This window comes from Nerophis ophidion, linkage group LG15 (assembly GCF_033978795.1).
Source record: "Nerophis ophidion isolate RoL-2023_Sa linkage group LG15, RoL_Noph_v1.0, whole genome shotgun sequence".
NCBI classification, from domain to species: domain Eukaryota; kingdom Metazoa; phylum Chordata; class Actinopteri; order Syngnathiformes; family Syngnathidae; genus Nerophis; species Nerophis ophidion.
This window is the reverse complement of record NC_084625.1, coordinates 18,042,771-18,067,159: the sequence shown is the minus strand read 5'-3', so window position 1 is coordinate 18,067,159 and position 24,389 is coordinate 18,042,771. Positions and strand designations below refer to the sequence as shown.

At 40.0% G+C, this 24,389-nt stretch overlaps 2 protein-coding genes across 5 annotated transcripts in view; one reads left to right on the top strand and one right to left on the bottom strand.

Moving 5' to 3' along the window:
• Positions 1 to 22,257, top strand: mastl (microtubule associated serine/threonine kinase-like). Of its 2 annotated transcripts, XM_061921604.1 has the most exons (13): positions 1 to 546; positions 636 to 773; positions 846 to 985; positions 6,820 to 6,908; positions 7,584 to 7,699; positions 7,768 to 7,930; positions 8,005 to 8,153; positions 12,153 to 13,046; positions 15,743 to 15,884; positions 15,964 to 15,978; positions 18,694 to 18,807; positions 20,344 to 20,445; positions 20,945 to 22,257. In XM_061921604.1, the coding sequence occupies exons 1-13, from the start codon at positions 379 to 381 to the stop codon at positions 21,100 to 21,102; spliced, it is 2,388 nt and encodes a 795-aa protein (XP_061777588.1). In that variant the 5' UTR covers positions 1 to 378; the 3' UTR covers positions 21,103 to 22,257. The 2 variants fall into 2 exon arrangements, with proteins under 2 accessions (XP_061777588.1, XP_061777589.1); XM_061921605.1 differs by lacking the exon at positions 15,964 to 15,978 and having other exon boundaries at positions 6 to 546.
• acbd5a (acyl-CoA binding domain containing 5a) overlaps positions 21,497 to 24,389 on the bottom strand; it is a 17,165-nt gene continuing 14,272 nt past the window's right edge. For all 3 annotated transcript variants that reach the window (XM_061921622.1, XM_061921623.1, XM_061921624.1), the window contains 4 exons: positions 24,294 to 24,389; positions 23,852 to 23,911; positions 22,396 to 22,505; positions 21,497 to 22,332 (listed from right to left, as the gene is read on the bottom strand). The exon at positions 24,294 to 24,389 is cut by the window's right edge and continues 110 nt beyond it. In XM_061921622.1, coding sequence (XP_061777606.1) covers positions 22,320 to 22,332; positions 22,396 to 22,505; positions 23,852 to 23,911; positions 24,294 to 24,389 — 279 coding nt within the window. In that variant the 3' untranslated portion in view covers positions 21,497 to 22,319. The remainder of the gene's footprint in view (positions 22,333 to 22,395; positions 22,506 to 23,851; positions 23,912 to 24,293) is intronic.

Here is a 24,389-nt window from a genome sequence, read left to right as displayed (position 1 = left end):
ACCGAGAAGAGCTTTTTTCAAAAAGTTTTAAATTAGTATGTGTTTAATACTGTTACAATTTTAAAAATGCTTGATGAATTTTTTTTTTGTGAGGAAAGCAAACAGTGTTGATTAGTGAATACATACAAAATATAAATTATGAATAAATATAACATCATAAATATATGTCCTAAAATATGCAACAACCCCAGTGTATATGCGGTTTAAGCTTTATGAACAGGCATCTACTTTGTATACCTACCTCGAGATCAGAGGACCCAGACCGAGAAGAGCGTTTTTCAAAAAGTTTGAAACAAAGCAGTGACTGCTGCGCAAACATGACCGTGTTTATTCTGCGCTAACTGCCAGCTCGTTTTAGACACTAGAAGCACTCACAAGATGGACGCGGATGAAAACCACAAACTTTCAACGAACAACAAAGCCACCGACTCTCCAAAGGCTCCTACCATTGAGGATTTCATTATTTTGAAACCAATCAGTCGCGGTGCTTTTGGCAAAGTCTATCTTGCTCGGAAGAAATGCAACGCTCGTTTATATGCCATCAAGGTAAATATATATATATTTATTCAACTTCTACATCGTGTGGAATTAATCCACGAGGGGTTCAGTGGAACAAAATCGATATTCTTTTACAGACAATGAAGATGGCAGAAATGGTGGACAAAAACATGAGAGGTCAAATGAAGGCAGAAAGGGATGCTCTGGCATTGAGCAAAAGCCCCTTTGTGGTTCAACTTTTCTACTCCCTTCAGACAGCCTCCAAAATCTACCTGGTAACACAAGCAACAATAAACCTCTCCAATAGACAGTTCAGGGTTTGACTCTCTCCATTTTTTTTTTTGCAGGTGATGGAATACCTCATAGGAGGAGACGTGAAATCGCTGCTGCATATTTACGGCTATTTTGACCAGGACATGGCGGTCAAATACACGTCAGAGGTTGCGCTTGCGTTAGACTATTTGCACCGCCATGGGATTATCCACAGGTAGAAACAGGTTCAACTAGTGTCGTTATTGGCACAGTATTGCAAAACAGGCGTATGTGAGCATACGTTAAAGGCCTACTGAAATGAGATTTTCTTATTTAAATGGGGATAGCAGGTCCATTCTATGTGTCATACTTGATCATTTCGCGATATTGCCAGATTTTTGCTGAAAGGATTTAGTAGAGAACATCGACGATTAAGTTTGCAACTTTTGGTCGCTAATAAAAAAGCCTTGCCTTTACTGGAAGTAGCAGACGATGTGCGCGTGACGTCACGGGTTGTAGGGCTCCTCACATCCTCACATTGTTTACAGTCATAGCAGCAGCTAGGGCTATTTGGACAGATAAAGCGACAATTTCCCCATTAATTTAAGCAAGGATGAAAGATTTGTGGATGAGGAAAGTTAGAGTGAAGTACAAAAAAGAAAAAGCGACGGCTCCGGGCGGCGGCAGTGGAAGAGTTTCAGATGTAATTAGACACATTTACTAGGATAATTCTGGAAAATCCCTTATCTGCTTATTGTGTTTAATAGTATTTTAGTGAGATTCTAAAGTCATACCTGAAAGTCGGATGGCTGCGGTGAACGCCAGTGTCTCTGAGAGAAACCGAGGAACCAAGATCACAGCTGCCTTTTTGACAGCTACAGGATCAATCAATCAATCAATGTTTATTTATATAGCCCCAAATCACAAATGTCTCAAAGGACTGCACAAATCATTACGACTACAACATCCTCGGAAGAACCCACAAAAGGGCAAGGAAAACTCACACCCAGTGGGCAGGGAGAATTCACATTCAGTGGGACGCCAGTGACAATGCTGACTATGAGAAACCTTGGAGAGGACCTCAGATGTGGGCAACCCCCCCCCTCTAGGGGACCGAAAGCAATGGATGTCGAGCGGGTCTAACATGATACTGTGAAAGTTCAATCCATAGTGGCTCCAAGACAGCAGTGAGAGTCCCGTCCACAGGAAACCATCTCAAGCGGATCAGCAGCGTAGAGATGTCCCCAACCGATACAGGCGAGCGGTCCATCCTGGGTCCCGACGAGCGGTCCATCCTGGGTCTCGACTCTGGACAGTCAGTACTTCATCCATGGTCATCGGACCGGACCCCCTCCACAAGGGAGGGGGGGACATAGGAGAAAGAAAAGAAGCGGCAGATCAACTGGTCTAAAAAGGAGGTCTATTTATACGGATGAGTTTTAAGATGAGACTTAAATGCTTCTACTGAGGTAGCATCTCGAACTGTTACCGGGAGGGCATTCCAGAGTACTGGAGCCCGAACGGAAAACGCTCTATAGCCCGCAGACTTTTTTTGAGCTCTAGGAATCACTAATAAGCCGGAGTCTTTTGAACGCAGATTTCTTGCCGGGACATACGGTACAATACAATCGGCAAGATAGGCTGGAGCTAGACCATGTAGTATTTTATACGTAAGTAGTAAAACCTTAAAGTCACATCTTAAGTGCACAGGAAGCCAGTGCAGGTGAGCCAGTACAGGCGTAATATGATCAAACTTTCTTGTTCTTGTCAAAAGTCTAGCAGCCGCATTTTGTACCAACTGTAATCTTTTAATGCTAGACATGGGGAGACCCGAAAATAATACGTTACAGTAATCGAGACGAGACGTAACAAACGCATGGATAATGATCTCAGCGTCTTTAGTGGACAGAATGGAGCGAATTTTAGCGATATTACGGAGATGAAAGAAGGCCGTTTTAGTAACGCTTTTAATGTGTGACTCAAAGGAGAGAGTTGGGTCGAAGATAATACCCAGATTTTTTACAGAGTCACCTTGTTTTATGATTTGGTTGTCAAATGTTAAAGTTGTATTATTAAATAGAGGTCGGTGTCTAGCAGGACCGATAATCAGCATTTCCGTTTTTTTGGCATTAAGTTGCAAAAAGTTAGCGGACATCCATTGTTTAATTTCATTAAGACAATAAGCGGTAGAAAATGGATGGATGGATGGACGCTTCCAACTGACTACAGTCCGGCGTGTTGGTCAGCTTTAGGGGCATGTAAAGTTGGGTGTCATCAGCATAACAGTGAAAGCTAATACCGTATTTGCGTATGACGTCACCTAGCGGCAGCATGTAGATGCTGAAGAGTACAGGGCCAAGGACCGAACCCTGAGGAACTCCACACGTTACCTTAACATAGTCCGAGGTCACACTGTTATAGGAGACGCACTGCATCCTATCAGTAAGATAAGAGTTAAACCATGACAGGGCTGAGTCTGACATACCAATTCGTATTTTGATACGCTCTAATAAAATATTATGATCGACGGTATCGAAAGCAGCGCTAAGATCGAGGAGCAGCAACATAGATGACGCATCAGAGTCCATCGTTAGCAATAGATCATTAGTCAATTTTGCGAGGGCTGTCTCAGTCGAGTGATTTGCCCTGAAACCGGATTGAAAGGTTTCACATAGATTGTTAAACGCTAAGTGCTCATTTAGCTGCTCTGCAACAATTTTTTCGAGGATTTTCGAAATAAAGGGAAGGTGAGACACCGGTCGGTAGTTTACCATGAGGTCAGGATCGAGGTTAGGTCTTTTAAGGAGAGGATGAATAACCGCTTTTTTGAATGCAACGGGAACAGTGCCCGAGGAAAGTGATAAGTTTATAATATTTAGCACTGATGGACCTAATAATACAAAAAGCTCCTTGATAAGTTTCCCAGGAAGTGGGTCAAGTAAACATGTTGTTTGTTTTATTCCATTTACACGTTGTAACAATCCTTCTAATGTTATTTCATCAAAACGAGAGAAACTATTTTGGATATTTGCAGTATCCGCCGTATATACAATCGTATCTGTGTTACTATAACCCCGTTGTAACTGGGACGCATTGTCTTTAATCTCCTTTCTAATAAGTTCAATTTTCTTATTAAAGAACTTCATAAAGTCATCTGCCGAATGGGTGGAGCTACTGGAAGGAGTCCCTTGTTGGGTTAGCGATGCTACTGTACTAAACAAAAATTTTGGATCGTTTTTATTAATGCGGATGAGATTTGAGTAATAATTTGTTTTAGCTAAGGTAAGCATGCGTTTATAAGTTATTAAACTATCACTCCATGCTTGATGGTGCACCTCAAGTTTAGTCGTGCGCCATTTGCGTTCCAGCTTTCTACATAATAATTTCTGAGCTCTAGTTTCTTCAGTAAACCATGGCGTACGCCTTTTTGGAGGTCCCATAATCCACTGAAGTCTCCGGTAAGAGCCGAATTATTATCACAATTTTCCCATCCAAAAACTTGCTGGTTGACGTAGAGAAACATGTTCGCTTGACCGCTCTGTGTTATAGCTTCACAACAAACAAAGAAACACTGGCTGTGTTTCGGTGCTAAAGGCAGCTGCAATCCACCGCTTTCCACCAACAGCATTCTTATTTGACGTCTCCATTATTAATTGAACAAACTGCAAAATATTCAGCAACACAGATGTCCAAATTACCGTGTAATTATGCGATGAAAAGAAACGACTTTTAGCCGCAAGTGGTGCTGAGCTAAAATGCCTGCTACAACCCGAGACGTCACAAACACGCGTCATCAAAAGCGTCATCATTCCGCGACGTTTTCAACAAGAAACTCCGCGGGTAATTTAAAATTATAATTTAGTAAACTAAACGGGCCGTATTGGCATGTGTTGCAATGTTAATATTTCATCATTGATATATAAACTATCAGACCGCGTGGTCGGTAGTAGTGGGTTTCAGTAGGCCTTTAACTTAGAATGCATGTTTATTTCAAGAGCTTTGAGTCGATCACAACTGGACTATTTTGTTTATCGTTGGTGACGTTTCGCATTTCAGGCTTCATCCGTTCACGCTCAACATTGTATCTTGACGACCTATCGCCCTGCACCAATTAAAGAGCAAAACGATTCTTTGTGGGACATAGGGCTGGGCGATCTGGCCTTTTTTTAATATTGTGATATTTTAAGGCCGTATCGCGATACATGATAGATATCTCGATATTTTGTCTTAGCCTTGAATGAACACTTGATGCATATTATCACAGTTGTATGATGATTCCATTTGTCTACATTAAAACCTTCTTCATACTGCATTAATATATGCTCATTCTAAACTTTCATGCAGAGAAGGAAATTACAACTAAAAAATAACTATTTCATACGGTGTTGATCTGGAAATATTTACCTCGGCATTTTGATGGTGTGGGTGTGTTGCACCAAACGGAGGTGTTGACATATATATATATATATATATATATATATATATATATATATATGACATATATATATATATATATATATATATATATATATATATATATATATATATATATATATATATATATATATATATATATATATATATATATATATATATGGCTTCACGGTGGGAGAGGGGTTAGTGCGTCTGCCTCACAATACGAAGTTCCTGCAGTCCTGGGTTCAAATCCAGGCTTGGGATCTTTCTGTGTGGAGTTTGCATGTTCTCCCCGTGAATGCGTGGGTTCCCTCCGGGTACTCCGGCTTCCTCCCACTTCCAAAGACATGCACCTGGGGATAGGTTGATTGGCAACACTAAATTGGCCCTAGTGTGTGAATGTGAGTGTGAATGTTGTCTGTCTATCTGTGTTGGCCCTGCGATGAGGTGGCGACTTGTCCAGGGTGTACCTTGCCTTCCGCCCGATTGTAGCTGAGATAGGCGCCAGCGCCCCCCGCGACCCCGAAAGGGAATAAGCGGTAGAAAATGGATGGATGGATATATATATATATATATACAATAAGGTTTATTTGAAATAGGGACAGATACGAAAAATATAGACATCTGATAAAGTTATCCAATGTATGCATCATAGTGTTTGTAGCCAAAGCTAATTTACAACACTTGTCCCCAACAACAAAAACACGGATCCAACATCATTAAAATAGTAAAATAAAAATAATAAGGCAAAAATGAGTCGATAATAATGACATTAGAAATAATACAGACAAAGTGCAAACTAGATAAAAGCCAATAATAATGATAACAACACAAAGTGCAGACTATATAAAAAACAATTAGTAAAAACTAAACATGGGAACATGATTGCTGCTCAACTAGCCATAATTTTGTTTGTTTTTTGAAAGTGACAAGTGCAGATATACTTTTCAAAGTGTCAGGTAAAGAGTTCCATAGTTGTGTAGTAAGCACTCTTAATTCTCTAGCAGGTGACTTTTCAAATGATGATACATATTAGCAGTAATGCCACTTTATATAGCAACACTTTTGCCCCACACTTGACAAATTACGGTTGTCTGTTCGACATATTCCCACTTGAAGCCAAACCACCGCCAGACGATGGACCCCGTGCTGTTTTTTGGGGGAATTAATTCTTCCTTCATTTGTTACCAGATTCGCCGCATTCTTTATTTTTGCACCCTTATTTTGTTGTTACGTGTTCCAAAAAAATTACAGAATTTTGTTTTCGTTGATTGTTTTCTATGTTTGTGTTGACTTTTCCTTTCCTTTCTGCCTTTATAGCTGAGGGTATTAAAATCAGAAAAGGGTTAATTTGGATAAATTTGTTTACATTAATTTCCTGGTCTTTATTTTCGATAGGTCATAGAAATATCAATAATTATTGATATCGACCAATTTTAAAACACTTATATATCGTGATACAGTTTTCAGCCATATTGCCCTGCTCTAGTCTGAGCACAAACTGATTAAGCCTGCTCAGAGGAGAGTGGAACGTCTTTTAAGTCTTTCAGTCCAGGTGTGGTCGCTTTTATGCCCAGAGAATACAATGGCCTGGACTAAAGAAATGAAAATATTCACAATCCACTAAATGTTTACCTTGTTTTATCTCTTTAGGGACTTAAAGCCGGACAACATGCTTGTTTCCAATGAGGGTCACATTAAATTAACCGACTTCGGGCTTTCCAAAGTCAACCTGGACAGAGGTAAACAATTTTACATGTAAAAAATATTTCTATTTTTCTAATGTATATGTACAGTATTTTCTATTTATTTCCCTTTTGGTAACCCTTAATTTAAAAAATGTTTATGTCCAAATTTATACTCCATCCATCCATTTTGTACTGCTTGTCCCTTTTGGGGTCGCTAGAGCCTATCTCATATTTATCCTAAATATCTTTACTAATTCTAATCGATTATATTTGGTGTCATTAATTGTATTTTATATTTTTTATGGCATATTTTTAATATTGTACAAGTAATATACTGCTGTTTTTTTTAAATAAGTATTTTTTCATGTATTTGCTTGTTAGTTTATTTGTTTTTTTAATATCTTTTTTTCCCCTTCATCAATGCACAAACCATCTATCTATTGTTAGGCAATCTCTATTCTTTTCTGTTTAGTCAGAAAATAGTGACAGTCTTACACACAGGAAGTGAACAAACGGCAAAGGAAATATTGTGTCAACATGTAAAATAAGAGAATGTAGGAAGGAATGATCAGTAACTGACATGGAGAAGTGATTGGTTTAAATAATATCTACTTCTTCCTACTCCTTTTTGAACAGTCCTGTTGAATTGTGCAAAAGTAAACTACAAAAATGTAACAAGTATTAATCGCTTCACCTCTTCATTAGTGTTATTTTTTGTTATTAAATCAGAGCTGAAACTTATGGATATCCTTACTACACCTTCCTTTCCAAAACCCAAGAAGGATTACTTCCGCACGCCGGGTCAAATCATCTCCTTGATCAGCTGCATTGGCTTTATGAGTGAAGTATGATTTTTTTTTTTTGGTCATTTTGCATGCACTGTGCTTAATGACAAGTTACTTCTCCAACACAGAACACCCCTGTGATGAAAGCCAAGCGCCGCAGCATGTCCGCCGCGTTCTCTTCTGCGACCTGTAGTAAAGCGAAAAACCAAAAGAAGAACTCTCTGGGCTCCCCCTTGATGAGGACAAAAGAGACCACCACAAGCTCCCCGGGTCACTTGCAGTGGACGACAGGTGCACTTTAGAGTTTCAAGTTTGGCAGGGACCTAAGTTGAATCCAAGTTGAACCTCCGTTGTGTCTTTTGCAGGGCCGTACAATCGCGTGTTCAGTCCTCATCACCTGGCAAAGAATCTGACGCCCTCGCTGATGAAGACGAGGAAGCGGTTTGAGACGACAAGCGCAGGCAGTACCAGTGACGCAGACGCAGGAGTCAGCCCTCTGTGGGAGTACGAGGAGGTTAGGCAGCCTTTTAAATTAATCATATCATGTTTTAGCTCATCCGAGTCATTCCAAATGTGTCCGGAAATAGGTATATTCCTGCATTGAAGCTTTTAAAAGTGTAATGGTCAAAATGTAGCATTGATGCTGAAATTTAAACCAACTAAAACAGTTTTTTGCCGCCACATCTTAAAAAATTTAGTTTTTATGTGAAAACTTCAAAGTAATACAATGTAATAGAGGTTGGGGAAATAATTGATTAGATGAGCGCAATTCGGACGTGGAACATTATAAAATTGATTTGTAAACGTCGGTAATCGATTTATTTATTGTAAATTAAGTAATGCAGACAGTTCTAAAATTTAGCTGATGGCATCAAGCCACCTCACCGAGAGATCCGACCAGCTCCTTTATTTTATGTTCCAGTTTTGCACATATTTCCATTAATTTAATATATGTGGGAATGAATTTAACTTTATTACAAATGCAATGTTTTTTTTACAGTTGCAAGTAATAACGTTTCTTTATTGAAACGAAAATAAATGTAAAACGGCATAAATTTTACATAAATTAAAGTTGCATCAATTATCGATTTTTAATCGAATCATAGTTCCTGAATCGTAATCGAATCGTGGTGTGTCCAAAGATTCCCACCTCTGCAATGTAATGTAGCCTCCAGAAGTCACACAAAGTCAAACGCTCTTTAACTTTTATTGCCAATATTGGAGGTAGTATTAAAACCACTACCGTCAGCTAAATTGACATAATTTAATTTGTATATTGCAATTTCAATTCTAAGCAAAATATAAGCATGTAAGAAAGTCCGCTAAAGCGCTAACATTAGAGCTAAATCAGCGACATCATGTTAGGCTAGCCCATTTGTTAGAGAAAAAAACTAAATGATTAAATGTACGGTTGACTGTCTGGGCCGTCTCCGTGCTTACTTGCTGCGCCATAAAGTTCCTTAAGCCTTTTGAATGTTGTACAAATCGGTTTAAATCAAAATGTCACTCCAAGAATCAGATCTGAATTAAATTGTGGGTTGTTGTAAGATTCACACCTCTACAAATAAGTGATTAAGATGATATATTTTTCTCTCATGTGGTGTCTATCTCTGTTGGCCCTGCGATGAGGTGGTGACTTGTCCAGAGTGTACCCAGCCTTCTGCCCAAATGCACCTGGGATGGGCTCCAGCACCCTCCGTGACCCTGAGAGGGACAAGCGGTAGAAAATGGATGGCTGTGGTGCTCACGAACAAACTTTAGGGACACATATTAGCGGTGGGAATCTTTAGGCACATCACGATTTGATTACTATTCAGGAGCTATGTCTCGATTAAAAATCGATTATTGATGTACCTTAAATTTATGTATACTGATGCAGTTTTTCATTTGTTTTTGTTTCTCTAAACAAGCGTTTATCCCTTACAACAGGGGTTCCCACACTTTTTCTTCAGGCGAGCTACTTTTCAATTGACCAAATCGAGGGGATCTACCTCATTCATATATATCATTTATATTTATTTATTTATGAAAGAGACGGTTTTGTTAGCAAGTTAAAAGTGTTTAATGATTATACAAGCATGTGTAACACATATAGATGTCTTTCTTTCATGAAGACAAGAATATAAGTTGGTGTATTACCTGATTCTGGTGACTTGCATTGATTGGAATCAGACAGTATATGATGACACCCACATTTTTGAATGGAGGAGAAAAAAAGTCCTCCTTTCTGTACAATACCACATGAAAGTGGTTGGTTTTTGTCATCTTATTTATCCAGCTTCCATACACTTTACAAGAAAAACATTGGCGGCAAAATACATAGCTTGCTTGATTGACATTCACGGCACCTGAGGGTCTTGTGAGATGACACTGGCTGCTGCGAAATCATTATTATGAAAAAATGGCCGAGAGGAAGGCGAGAAACATTTCAACAGACTCTCGCGCCGTACCTGCCGTCAAAAGCCTAAGAGTCTCGGAAAGCTGGCGTGCACAAGCGCTTGTGCACGCCAGCTTTCCATGACTCTTTATTTTGTTAGCGCAGGCAGCATGAAGCAGGGCTTTTATTGTGAAGATAGGAAATGTGCAGTCGGCCTTTAGAGTTTTGACGGAAGGTACGGCGCGAGAGTATGTTGAAATAAAAAGTGTTTTTCGCCTTTCTCTCGGTCATTTTTTCTTAATAATAATCTCGCAGCAGCCAGCGTCATCTCACAAGACCTTCGGGTGCCGTGAATGTCAATCAAGCAAGCCACGGAATTTGCCGCCAATGTTTTTCGTTTAAAGTGTATGGAAGCTGGATAAAAAAGATGCCAAAAAACAACCACTTTCATGTGGTATTGTACAGAAAGGAGGACTTTTTTTCTCCTCCATTCAAAAATGTGGGCGTTATCATCACTACTGTCTTGATTCCAATCAATGCAAGTCATCAGAACCAGGTAATACACCAACTTCTATTCTTGCCTTCATGAAAGAAAGACATCAATATGTGTTAAACATGCTTGTATAATCATTAAACACATTTAACTTGGTAACAAAAACGTCTCTTTCATAAATAAATAAATATAAATGATATATATGAATGAGGTAGATCCACTCGATTTGGTCTATTGAAAAGTAGCTCGCCTGCAGAAAAAGTGTGGGCACCCCTGCTATAAACAATATCAAGTCAAAATGAACTTCCGAAAATTATGAATGTCCTTTGCACAACATATTATAAATACACATTATACACAACATGAACATAGTTCAATTATATAGACTTTAAAGGCATGTGAAATATCCTTGTACACGTATTAAACCTTTGCACCAATTATATACTACCGTATTTTCCGCACTATAAGGCGCACCTAAAAACCTCAAATTTTCTCAAAAGCTGACAGTGCGCTTTATAATCCGGTGCGCTTTATATATGGACCAATATTGAGCCATAACAGATCTCGCAACTACGGTAAGCAGCTGCCGGCTTCCTTTTCCCCCATAGAAGAAGAAGCGCGCGGTGCATGCTGGGATATATGACTGCGAGAGGCGTGCCGTTTCTGTGTGTTTATGAAAAGACCCCAAAATGGCTCCTCTTAAGAGACACGCTTACGACGCAGATTTTAAACTCAAGGCGATCAGTCACACAGTAGAACATGGGAATAGAGCAGCAGCGAGAGAATTTAACATTAGCAGCAGCGACACTGACTCATTTAATGACGACTTCGACGAGAGACGTATTCGCCCAACTGGACACTGAAGAAGAAGAATTTGAGGGATTCGTGGATGAGAAATAACTTAATAAAGTGAGCTTTACATGTTTATTTTGTGTGTTGTGTTGTGACATTATCGTTTGAGCAACGTTGAGTTATTGATATATTATTGCTTTGCACTATTTCGAGTGTTACTATATTGTGATTGCACTAATGTTGGATTTACCGTAACAGTACGAGACTGTTTTTTACGTGTTTATTTAATCGGGGAAAATAATAAAACAGCTGTTTATTCATTTTGGGAGTGAACTGAGTTGTCAGAACGCTGGTTTGTAATCTATTAATAAAGTTTGACTGACCTGACTGTTTTGTTGACATTCCCTTTAGCGCAGCTCCATCTAAAAGCCTCTACTGTAGCGTCTATTCTATGCGCCCTATGTCAACAAAGTTTGAAAATAGGCCATTTATTAAAGGTGCGCCTTACAGTGCGGAAAATACGGTAATATACAAACAATTATACTTCCATTATTATTTATATCTCACATTTAGTTTTTAATTAATATTGATCATAGTATTAACTACAATGTTCATTCAAGAGTGATATATTTTTCAAAACATTGGTCTTTAAGTTTTTTTTAAATGTGTGAATAGAACTGGAACATTTTAAGGAATCGATTATTCACATTAACTAATTGATTTTTTAATCGTCCATGTCCGAATTGCGATGCATCTAAAAATCGATTTTCCCCACCGCTGCATATTATTGTTAGAACATTGAAAAAAAAACTTTCTGATGTTTTTTTTCCTGCCATTTTGCACCTGTGCAGAAAGAAAATGAGCAAAACAAGGAGAACACAAAAAGACATTCGGAATCCAAAGAGTCCCCCGTAAAGACAGGAAGGTATGAGTCCAGCAGCGGTCCGTCAGCAACAAAGCCTGTTCCTCTCGTGCGGAGAGACGGCACTCAGGTTTTGTCATCCGTCAAGAGAACGTTTTCGGACATGCAAATGAGTCCAGAACCGTTGGAAAACCACGCCAAGAGGAGCACTGCGCACTACAAACGATGCTGTGAGATTCCGCACGAGAACGTTGGCTCTCACACCAACCTCACTGGGGCTTTTTCTACAGTCGGACTAGCTGAGATAACTGATTGCGCCCCCAAGGACTCCAGTCCCATCGTTGTGGTAAAGCGTCTCCTTCACGAACTGGAAGAGGAGATGTTGGACGACGCCGCCACTAAAGACCTGTCCGATTCCAGTTTCACATCGCTCCTGGCTGTGGATAGCGCCGTTTGCAGGAGCTTGAGTATGGATTCGGATGTCTCTGTGCTGGAAACGTCCCTGGTTGTTGACAATGACACCTCGCCCACACACAGAGCGCCACCTGAGGACATCAAAGTGCCATCACAACCACAAGATTCCTCCTCTCATGTCAGCGGGACATCGATTTCTGTCCATAAATGGGACTCCAGGTCCCCTCTTCTGAACCTGCCTCCCGACCCAGCTGATGTCATGGAGCAGTCCTCTTCGTTCCTCAAGCCGAAAACCGTGGTTGCCTTTCGAAGCTACTGCAGCTCCATTAACCGCTCCAACACATCAGGGCTGTCGCGGCTCAGCTTCACCTCCATGGACAACATGGATGTGTCCATGCAGGTACCATGTCACTCGGGCACTGTCACGCCGGTCCAGAAGAGGACCAGCTCCCACAGCTCACTCTGTCAGGTGGGTTCCATTCTCATATGTTCTTCAGCGGAATCCTTCAACAAATGCTTGTAACACTAGCATAGAAACAATGTGAATACCGATTCTGACATTTGTCAAGGTACTTATAGTAACTGGCAACAGGTCTGGCTCCGCTAATCAGAGTGATCGCCTGGGGGAAAAACTGTTCTTATGAAGGTTTGTTTTGGTGCACAGTGATCTGTAACGCCTGACAGAGGAATTTTTAACAGTTTGTGACCAGGGTGTGAGGGGTCTGCAGTGATGCTACCTGCCTGTTTACTGACTCTGGAGCGGTATAAGTCCTGGATGGGGGGGAAAGTCGAAACTGATGATCTTTGTTGCAGTCTGTGTCTGTCCAGCTTGGTTGCCGATCCAAACCAGACAGTGATTGAGGTACACAGGACAGACTGAATGTTGGAGGTGTAAAACATGTTAAGCAGCTCCTGGGGCAGGTTGAACTTTTTGAGCTGACGCAGAAAGTACATCTTCTGCTGTGCCTTTTTTATCATTGTGTCTATGTAGCAGTTCCACTTTAATTTTCGTGAGATTGTGAATCCCAGGAATCTGAAAGTGTCCACAGTAGGGCAAAGTGCTGTTCAGAATGGTGAGGGGATTTCTCCTGAAGTCCACTGTCACCTCCACGATCTTCAGTGATTTCAGTTTCAGGTGGTTTTGACTGCACCAGAGAGCCAGTTGTTAGACCTCGTCTGTAGACTGACTCTATACCGTCCTGCATGAGACCGATGACGGGGGCCTCGTTTGCGGCCTTCAAAAGTTCCAATGAAGGGTCCCCTGAGGTGTAGACTGTAGAGCAGACCTGGGCAAATTAAGGCTCGGAGGCCACATGCTGACCGTTAAGCTTTTCAATCTGACCCGCCGGACATTCCCCAAAATAATTTTTTTAGATCTTTAAGATGAAAAATATAGCTGCCCTTATGATGTGCTTTGATGTTTTTTCAAATTACCATAGTCTTGAACTATACAACATATTTCAATGGGTGGAATCTGTGCTTCAGCTGAGATAGGCGCTATAAATTTGGCCCCCGACTCAAAATAATTGACCAGGCATGCTGTAGAGGGAGAACAGTGGGGAGAGAACACCCTCCAAAGGGACACCAGTGCTGATTGTCCAGGTTAACCTGTTGCCTCCTCTCAGTCAGGAAGTTGGAGATCCACAACCAGGTGTAAGCCAGCACTGTGAGCTGGGTGTTTATTGTGCAGGATATCTGAGGCAATGGTGTTAAATGAAGAGCTGAAGTTCACGAACAGGATCTTAGCGTTGGTCCCAGGGGAGTCAAGGTGATGCAGGATGTGGTTCAGTCCCATGTTTACTGCATCCCCCACCGACCTGTTTGCCCAAACTGCTGGGAGTCCATCAGGTCCATCTGTGATGTCCTTCAGATTGGTCAACACCAGTCTCTAAAAGGATTTCAAGACCACAGATGTCAGGGCGAAGGGTCTGTAGTCCTGTGATGGCAGGTTTCTCTGAGATTGGGATAATGATGAAGCTAGAGGGCACCTCACACAGCTCCAGTGATGAGCTGAAAATCTGCACAGGCTCTCAGGGAAGTTTGGGACACATTGTCTGGTCCTAGACCTTTTCTGGTCTTTTGTTTTCACCCGGGGGGTTTCACATTGTTCCCATTGGGTTGAGTTCTTTCTTGCCCTTATGTGGGATCCGATCCGAGGTTGTCGTTGTAGTTTGTGGAGCCCTTTGAGACATTTGTGATTAAGGGCTATTAAAATATTATTTGTTTGATTGATGTTTCTGAAGCGCTGGCTCACATCCTTTCTGCTGATTGTCATGGGTGTGAAATCCTGCAGTTGAAACCGTTTAGTTCCTCAGCCAGTCTGTTGTTCCCTGCAGGGTTAGGTGTGTTTTTTCTGTAGTTGGTGACCTCTCGCATGTCTTTCTGAATTGCTGATTGACTCAAAGCGCATCACATGGTGAAACACAATATCTAAGTTACATTAAAACCAGTGCGGGTGGGTAAAATGTGTTGTGCAAGGACACAACGGCAGTGACGAGGATGGCAGTAGCAAGGATCGAACCTGGAAGCCTCACGTTGCTTGCACATCCGTTTTACTAACCGAGCCAAACCACCCCACAGTGAAAACAATACGTGATAAGATAAAAAATTAAGTTTATTTGCCATAATGGAGGTGATTTCTAATTAGCTTAGTGGAGTGGTGCCACACTGTGTATGGAGATCCATATTCAGCTGCTAGTTTGTCAGCTGGTGGATTAAAAATAGAGTAAATAATTAGTGTCAGCCACTGAACATTGGCATTTATGATCGGTATTAATATGTATCAATCCACAATGGCGATTTCACAAAAACCAGAGGATAGTGATCAGTGGCTGATCAACTGGCACATCCTGAGCATTATGCTAAGCTAGACCACCTTGTTCAGATGTGTAGCAAAGCCTCATTTTTCCCTCTTTCTTTTTTCAACAAAGCTCTTGTCTTGACAAGGAAAAAGTTCCACTTTTGTTTGAGTGCCTCTTGTTTCAAAAGTTGTTGAATCTGATGTTCATGAACAGGCTACATAAAACATTTTAAAAATCACTTTTGCATTATTTTGGACCTTTTAGTGGACCGCTTAGGAAAATAATCATCCAGCACCTCTGCTGGTTGCAAACACAATTGCATGATTATGACGATGTATTATCTCTGACGATATTTTCTCATCAGACTCCTCAGGCCACGTCGACCTCCCACACCCCCTTCAGGACGCCAAAAAGCGTGCGAAGGGGGCAGCTGCCCGTCGAGGAGGCGCCCATTTTAGGCACCCCAGACTACCTGGCTCCGGAACTCCTTTTGGCGAAGCCTCACGGTAAGCGCTGAAGGGAGCAAGCGGGAGTTTTGTTTCCTTTCCTTCCTTTGACTTTGTGTGACTTGTGTGTGAGTTTCAGGGATGTCACAGGGCGGTAAGTAAGGAGAAGGAGGGTGTTTTTTGTTTTTTTTTGCCAGCATGTTTGATCACTTGCTGCTAACGCACACTTACTGATGTAAATCTGCCATTTTGGATCAGGTGGTCAGCTTCTACCTGCGTGACTGCTGCAGGTGTCAAACAGCTGGGTTGCTATGATCTTTTAACATGGAGCTCACACTAATATGATCAAAGTTAGGCTTGCTTTTTTTTTTTTTTGGAAGCTGCTCATCTGGGGGGGCGGGGCATAGTTGTGGGACATTTAGCCACTGACAGCAAACAATTTAATATTCAAAATGTGACTATTTCATATATGGACCCTCTGTAGTGTTGTTCCCTGTCAGCTGTCAAATGTCTCATGAATATTCATGATGGGTGATGCCATGATGGGAATTATACATATATATTTACTGGTCATTTTTAAAGGATTTATGCTGCTTTTAATGCTTTTTGTTTGGATTTCACATGCAATGGAACCTGCTAATGCGAGTACAGGTTGTTCTAATTGCCAATGATGTAATTTGTTTAAGAATCAAACAGGAAATATTTACAGACATATTTTAACATTTGTACTCGTCATATAAAACTGAAATAAAGTAAAGCTACTAACCATAAGAAGCCTACTGGAGAGGGACCCCTATTGGAGTTGTAATAGCATGTTCATGTTTTTAAGAGCAGGCTTAAGACCCACCTTTTGGTTTTGGTATTAATTATTTTATTGAAGTAATTTGTATTTTACTTTTTATCCTATATTTACTTTGTATCCTATTAGTTATACAAGATTTGATTTAGTTATATTTATTTCCTCTCTCTCTATATATATATGTATATATATATATAAATATTTTTTTTTTATATTAATCTTCATATGTCTTACTTGTATTTTATTCTTTATCTTTACACATGGTTCTTACTATTTTAAAAGTTTTATAATTTTTATTTTCCAATGTTCATCAGATGAGCCATCTGCCTCAGGGGTTATCAGCCGTGCTTGTGGGGGCGCTTTTGTGTCAGCGTCCTGGTGGCCATAGTCTGACCATCTCCTGGTGCAGATGGCTCCTGTGATAGTGTTTACTCACATGTCTCCTCTGTACTCAGACATGCAATCATTGGTCCATATAGTTGCAAATGTGTGTATGTTGTGTGTGTTTGTGTTTGGTACACGTGTCCATGTGTACGTATGTGATAATGAGGGATAAAGCTTGATTTGATTTGAGTAGTTAGCAGTCTGCTTGCTAATAATAATCCGTGCCTTTAAATTTTAATACGCTCATTGTACTGTATGTTAAGCAACGAGACTCTTTCCTGTGTCGTAAAAACTTTCAGTTCCTCTACAATGGTCGTCATCACACTTTTTGCATTTCAGCTCAATTAGTGAATAATGCATACATGCTTCACGGTGGCAGAGGGGTTAGTGCGTCTGCCTCACAATACGAAGGTCCTGCAGTCCTGGGTTCAATCCCAGGCTCGGGATCTTTCTGTGTGGAGTTTGCATGTTCTCCCCGTGAATGCGTGGGTTCCCTCCGGGTACTCCGGCTTCCTCCCACTTCCAAAGACATGCACCTGGGGGATAGGTTGATTGGCAACACTAAATTGGCCCTAGTGTTTGAATGTGAGTGTGAATGTTGTCTATCTGTGTTGGCCCTGCGATGAGGTGGCGACTTGTCCAGGGTGTACCCCACCTTCCGCCCGATTGTAGCTGAGATAGGCGCCAGCGCCTCCCGTAGAAAATGGATGGATGGGCATACAGGCTTTGATGAACGCTCTGAAACAGAAACATACTTGCACAAGGATACTGCCACCTAGGGGCTTTGTATAGGTATTGAAGAAATGTTGTTTCTTGCTAAATGTTCGCATTTGCTAACTAACATTAATCAGCATGTAATTGATACTTAGTTGTAGTTCTCATATTGTATTGCATGTTGCGCAGCCAGACCATTTGCTATGTTATTTATTATCACACGTGTTTTTACAGTTATTTTGTCCCTAATGTATCTTTGCAACAACACTTAGGAGATATGTATCTATAATGAAGCCCGAGATCCAAAACTAGGCTGGTTCTCCTGAGCGCTATAACAGCTGTTCCACGATGCCGTCAATCTACACCAGGGGTCGGGAACCTTTTTGGCTGAAAGAGCCATGAAAGCCAAATATTTTAAAATGTATTTCCTTGAGAGCCGTATAATATTTTTAACACTGAATGCAACTGTCAGGTTCAATAACTGATGACATCTATTAAACAGACAAGAAGCAAGGAATTAAACAGAGACTAAATTCAATATAGCTCAATGAGGAGAAACGCGTAGACCTGTACCCTTGTACAGTGTCGTCCCACGCTCTGACGAGAATTTTCCCTAATTACAACAACTAAATGCGTGCATCTCTTATTCTTTTTAATAACATTGTTATTCTGAAGGTAACCAATAATAAATAAAATACTTTTGACCATTAATGCGACTTCTTGAACAGGTGGGATAGAAACGGATGGATGGATTAAAATGCATGAGAATGTTTTATATTTTGAACGTTATTTTTAACTGATTACCAGCGGAATTATTAATTACTTATCGTGTTAAGCAACGTCAGCTAAGATTTATCTGACAGCCAGATGCGGTCATCAAAAGAGCCACATCTGTCTCAAGAGCCATAAGTTCCCTACCCCTGATCTACACTAACACTAATCTTTTAACTGGCGTGTTTTCTCACTGTCCAGACTGCATGGTGGACTGGTGGGCGCTTGGCGTGTGCCTGTTCGAGTTCCTCACAGGCGTGCCGCCCTTCAACGACGAGACGCCTCAACTTGTATTCCAGAATATACTAAAAAGAGGTGGGCTGTATTATTTTTATAATTATGGGCCTGCTGGGGAGCAAGCAGCCAATATTATTATTGCTTAAACTTATCCTTTATTCTTCGCTCTTATTCTAGCGTGTTTAATACGGGACAAAACGACCAACGAACCTCAACATATCTAATATTGTGGAAAAGGTCTTAATTGCGCCTACAGTGCTACTTCATATTTGGAACATTTTGTGTTACAATGGGGATGCTATTAAAGAAAAACAATCTCAATTGGTCCATTGATTAGATACACTTGGCTCTATTGATAAGGTACGCACCCTTACAATGGTGGGCTTTTTTTTTGTTTTTTGTTTTTTCCCATAAAAAGGCAGGGGACATTAACTCTTCATAGTTTCATTTCTCAACAGATTTGAACTTTTCCCATGTCTGAATGTTCAGTACATTCAGTCCATGCGATCTTGCTGGATGCTAGCATGTTAACTATTAGCAATTAAAATGTTTTGCTATTTTACTCATTAAAAATACAAACACATAACAGACATGGTGTTGGAACATTTTACAAATGCCTTACCACTTTTGATATTTCCTCTTATCTGGTTACTAGCATTTTAGTTGAATTTCTACAAACCCTAAAATAATTGATTTTGATACTTGATATGCTAACTTCTCCTACGTTAGCATTTCAATGTTAGCATGCTAACTTTTTATGCAAGCATTTTTGTAAATTTTACTAAAAATCATGGCTTTTGATACTTGACATCGTAAAAGTACGCACATTTTTCTTGTTATGCTAATTTTGTATGCCTAACATTTAATTATTTTAAACCTAAAATCATGGCTTTCTATACTTGCCACCATCTTAGAAGTACACTAACTTTTCCGGTTATCATGCCAACATTTTAATCCTTAAAGCCTTAAATTAGTGGAATTTGATACCTTTCACCATTTTGTAGGTACAGTATGCTTACTGTTCCAATTATAACATGCTGTTAGAATATTAATGTTTTATGCTGTAATTTTTTATCAAATGTTATTTTTTTTAACCTAAAATTCATTGTTTAACACTTGGGGCCCTCTTAAAAGTCTGGGAACTTTTCCTATTTTATTGTGTCAACGTTAGGATGTTAATGTTTTATGCTAGTTTTGTTCATTTGAAGCTACAGTCATGGATTTTGATTCTTAGAGCCATCTTCTAAGTATGTTAACCGTTCCTATTTTATCAAGCAAACATTAACATGCCAATGTTTTATGCTAGCATTTTAGCTTATTTTTTATAATTTAAACCTAAAATTCATGGATTTCGAGGCTTGTCTCATGTTAGTACTGTATGCTAACTGTTCATATTATAACAAGCAAGTTAAAGTTAGCATGCTAACGTTTTATGATAATTAAGCTTCAATCAATCACAGGCCAGAGGTTCACAGCATAGATTGCAAGCCCATCAAAGTTTTTGTGGGAATTTTAAGAGGTATTACGGTTGTTAAAATACTGTTTTATTGCGACCATGTGTTCAGTTACAAAACAGAAATGTTTAATTTTTGCTCTCCTGCTTAATGGTTTAAGACATCCCGTGGCCCGATGCAGATGAGGAACTGTCGGATGAAGCTAGAAATACAATTGAAAAACTGCTGACTATGGACACAACTAAACGAGCAGGACTCAAAGGTTTGTATTGTCCATCTCCTGGGTAGGGTACATCGAAATCATATTTGTCTTGACAGTTTTTGTGTACAGAAAGCCAATCACAGTTTTAGTGCAAGAGCTCAATATGGGGACAAAATGGAGGTCTGTGTCACTGTATATGTTTGTGTAAGCTAACTCTTCCACTTCTGAGCTGCAGCACACAGTAGGGTAAAAGATGTCATATCGTGCATCCCAACTGTATTGCCGGTGCTCTTATTTTTCTAACATACACCACATGATGGTGCCGTTAATAAATCTAATCTATAGTTGGGATTGACTTGACATTGCGCCCACAGCTCAATGTGCTACAATGCAAAACAACGCACAGTAACGTTAAGATGAGTCATCAAATGTTGTACAACCCCTTTAATGACCTGGCAAGCACGTTTGTGGCAACATGTGTGCGGGGATTGGCAACTAATTGTCCGTTAAGTCATTCATTGTTTTTAGATTTGAATGCTTTGTCACTTTGTCCCAACAGAACTGAAGTGCCACCCGCTGTTTGAGGGATGCGACTGGGAGGACTTGCAGAACCAGCCAATGCCGTTCATTCCGCAGCCCAAGGATGAGACGGACACGTCGTATTTTGAGGCAAGAAACAACGCTCAGCACATCGCTGTGTCGGGATTCAGTCTGTAGTTTTAGTCAATTATATCCTCCTTGTTAAAAAAAAAACTTATGTGCAATAATTACATTTTTATGCCATAGTAAATTAGCTGTGGCAATTTGCTCTTATTTTACCGACTTCCTTTTCTCTCCTGTGATGTGTGTGTAAATGGGGCACTTTTTGTCTGTATCGCATATTTGTTGCCGCACCGGTGGCGGTTAAAGAACTTTTAATATATTTACCGATTGTTTATTTTCTTGGTTCAGCTGCGTGCTTTTCAAAGACGGTTAATGCTGTTTTTATGATCTTCCTGCAACGATCAGGAAAAAATGCAGATAAAATGTAACATGTTGTACTTCGTCACCCTGCTCACAACACCCCAATAAATAATAAAGTCAATTGTGCGTGCTGAAGCAAACCCCACCAGACATTTTATGAAACTTTTATTAGAGGCTTAGATTAGGACATGCATAGATCGCTCTATCCACAGGGAGAGGGCCACAGCGCTTTCAGTAAAAACTATTGTGTACATTTTATTACAGCTTAATTGCTCTTAAACAAATTAGTGCAGACCTTATGTAAATAGATTTTTTTGTATTATATACATATATCACGCAATAACAATATCGCATTAATTTACAGTTTGTACGTCTGTCACTACATTATATTGTCACACAATTAGACAACATAGAAAAACATTGATGACAAGCAAATGGTAGATTTGGTCCAGAACTAGAATGCAACAATATGTGAACATGAGAGCCATTATGTGTGCGATGGATGTTGAGGCACTTCTATGTGGACGATATAACCTTAACAATAAGCTTGCCAGTTGATCGAGTTGCTAAAAGCAATAAATATGAACTGAGAATTACAAACAATATCACTTATTACAGTATGTAATCATATATTATCCTCACATTCTGGTTTTCCTATCTAGTCATTATAACATTTTAGAAGCTTTGCTTGGTCAACTAAGTGAAAAGTTAAAACCACATCAAAAATATCTGGCCCACTTGTGCAAAGAAGCCCTAGTTTCTATGGAAACAGCCATCATCCACTCTATGGACCTTTTTCCGCAAAAAAACATTTTTTAGTACAACATGCACACACCGGACATGTTCTCTCAAGCCTTTCTTCCTTTTAGTGCAAAAATAAAGGATTACTGGGCTGCAAGTGGATGTCAATGCTGCCAAAAGTCACCGGGACGATTCTTCTTCTACTTTAACCATTGTTGACGCTCGTTGTTTTAGTTGTGACGTCTGAGGAAAGAGGAACATTCAAGTCACAATGCTGGGTGTGAAAGTGAAGAGGAAGGGGAGTACCTTCTCTTCCTCTGCAGGTAGAGGCTGATGAGCCATTGCACCACAAAGGGCCAGACCATGGCGAATGCCAGACTGGTGGGAGAGATGTCAAAAGGCCACCAGGATGGGTTCTAGAAGACAAAACTGTTAAGTATGAGGTGGATGCAGCAGCTTAAGAAAATTGAGAAAAAACTTTTTTTTTCTTTTTTTTTTTTTAATGAACTTGCTAAGCTAACATGAGTCATGTTATAGGAAAAATTAAGTGACCATAGTAGAGATCGACCAATATGTTTTTGTCAGTGCCAATACCAGTTATTAGTACATAACCGATATTCAGAGCAGATATTCACTTGCAGTAAAAATTATTTAAACATTAATACCTTTTGTCAGTAAAAAGCTGACTTTATTGTTGGTTTGTTTTTTTTACATTATTTTTGAAGAAACGTTAGGCCAGTAGCGACATGTTTTATGTGGCGCTAATTTAGTATGTGTGTCTAAGAGGAACAGTGACATTTCCATTTCAAAATATAGAAACCTGGGAACATTGGTTAACATATGGGATTTCTTTACATCATAATATCTCGCTGCCTACTCATTTTTATAGGATTTAATAAATGGATTTGATAAATACATTGTAAGGTTTCCTTGTGAGGCACCCTGAAATATTGCGAACGTTTTTATCCTTTTACATAGCTTACAGTAGAGACATTATTCAAGCTGGCTGACATTTCTTCCTGGATGGTACAGAATGTATGAAAATGTGTCAGCTGCTGCTTGTTCTGCTTTACTTGTATAAAAAGTCTCCAATTTGTCAATATGTTTATGTAAAGTTTTGGATTTTGGCAGAGATATCTTTTCTGTCAACACATACATCAATCTCTTGACACGTTACTTGATTGCATCGCGTAACATGAAACTAGCTTTGCTCCTTTAACGACCCCACACTGAGTGCTGTGGACTGAGGCTTGAACGTTGCAGTCGTGAAAACAAACCAAAAGGAACCGAGAAAGTAAGACAAAAACTGGATTTTAAGGCAAAAAAATTGAAGTTTTGAAAACTAAGTAGTGTACAACCAACACTGTATGAGATGAGGGCGGGGACTTTTCTCATGCAAGTTAAAGGGGCTGGTGCTTGAGCACTAATTAGTTTTTAAATGCTAGATACAGGAATCATTTGTGTATGGGTTCTATCTGCTGATGTTGTTCATTTGTAGTTGAAGAAAAAAAAAGACTGGTACCATTAAAAACAGGCCGATACCAATATATGTCAAATAGGCAAATATCTGCGCCGATAACCGGTCTATCTCTATTTTTTAGTTACCACACAGAGTAAAAAAAGTATAGAATTAGCCACAGAATATTAAGCTGAGTTTAGGGAGTAACAGAGGCCCCGATTGTATTTTGTCTTCTTTTCACTAGACTTAGACTTAGACCCGATGGAGCATAGATGACGAGCCAAGGGACATCGCTGTGTTTACCTGATATTTCTTACTGACTGGCGTTGACAGGTGGACAGGAGACATGGCTGCTGACCTGGCCTGAAAAGACAATGCCACAATTAGGAAAACCCTGTGTACTCCTGAGCCGCTACACACAAGAGTGAAAATTTTGTAAAAAAAAATGCAGCATTATTTCATTGGCTGTGCTGATATCCTTCTGACAAATAAACCACATGGTGGGACTCCAGATTTCACACAGCGCAATGCCATCTCTACGAAACGTAAGGTCAAATTCAAGCAAGCTTTATTGGAAAATATGGCCGACATCAAGCAAAATGTCTTTGCAGACGCACCCAACTAATTGCTCATAAGTTAGTGAGCATTTGTGTTATCTATATTACATGTAAAGTAGTGTGTGCTAACGTCCTCCAAAACAAATGTCATTTTAGTGAAAAAATTAGTCTTGCACCCTGCTTTTTACCTGGGTGGCAGTGAGGGCCTCCAGGGTATGCAGCCTCTCCAGGACGCTCCGCATGTCCTCCTGTAGCTGGGCGAGTGCTGCTACGATCTGCTCGTT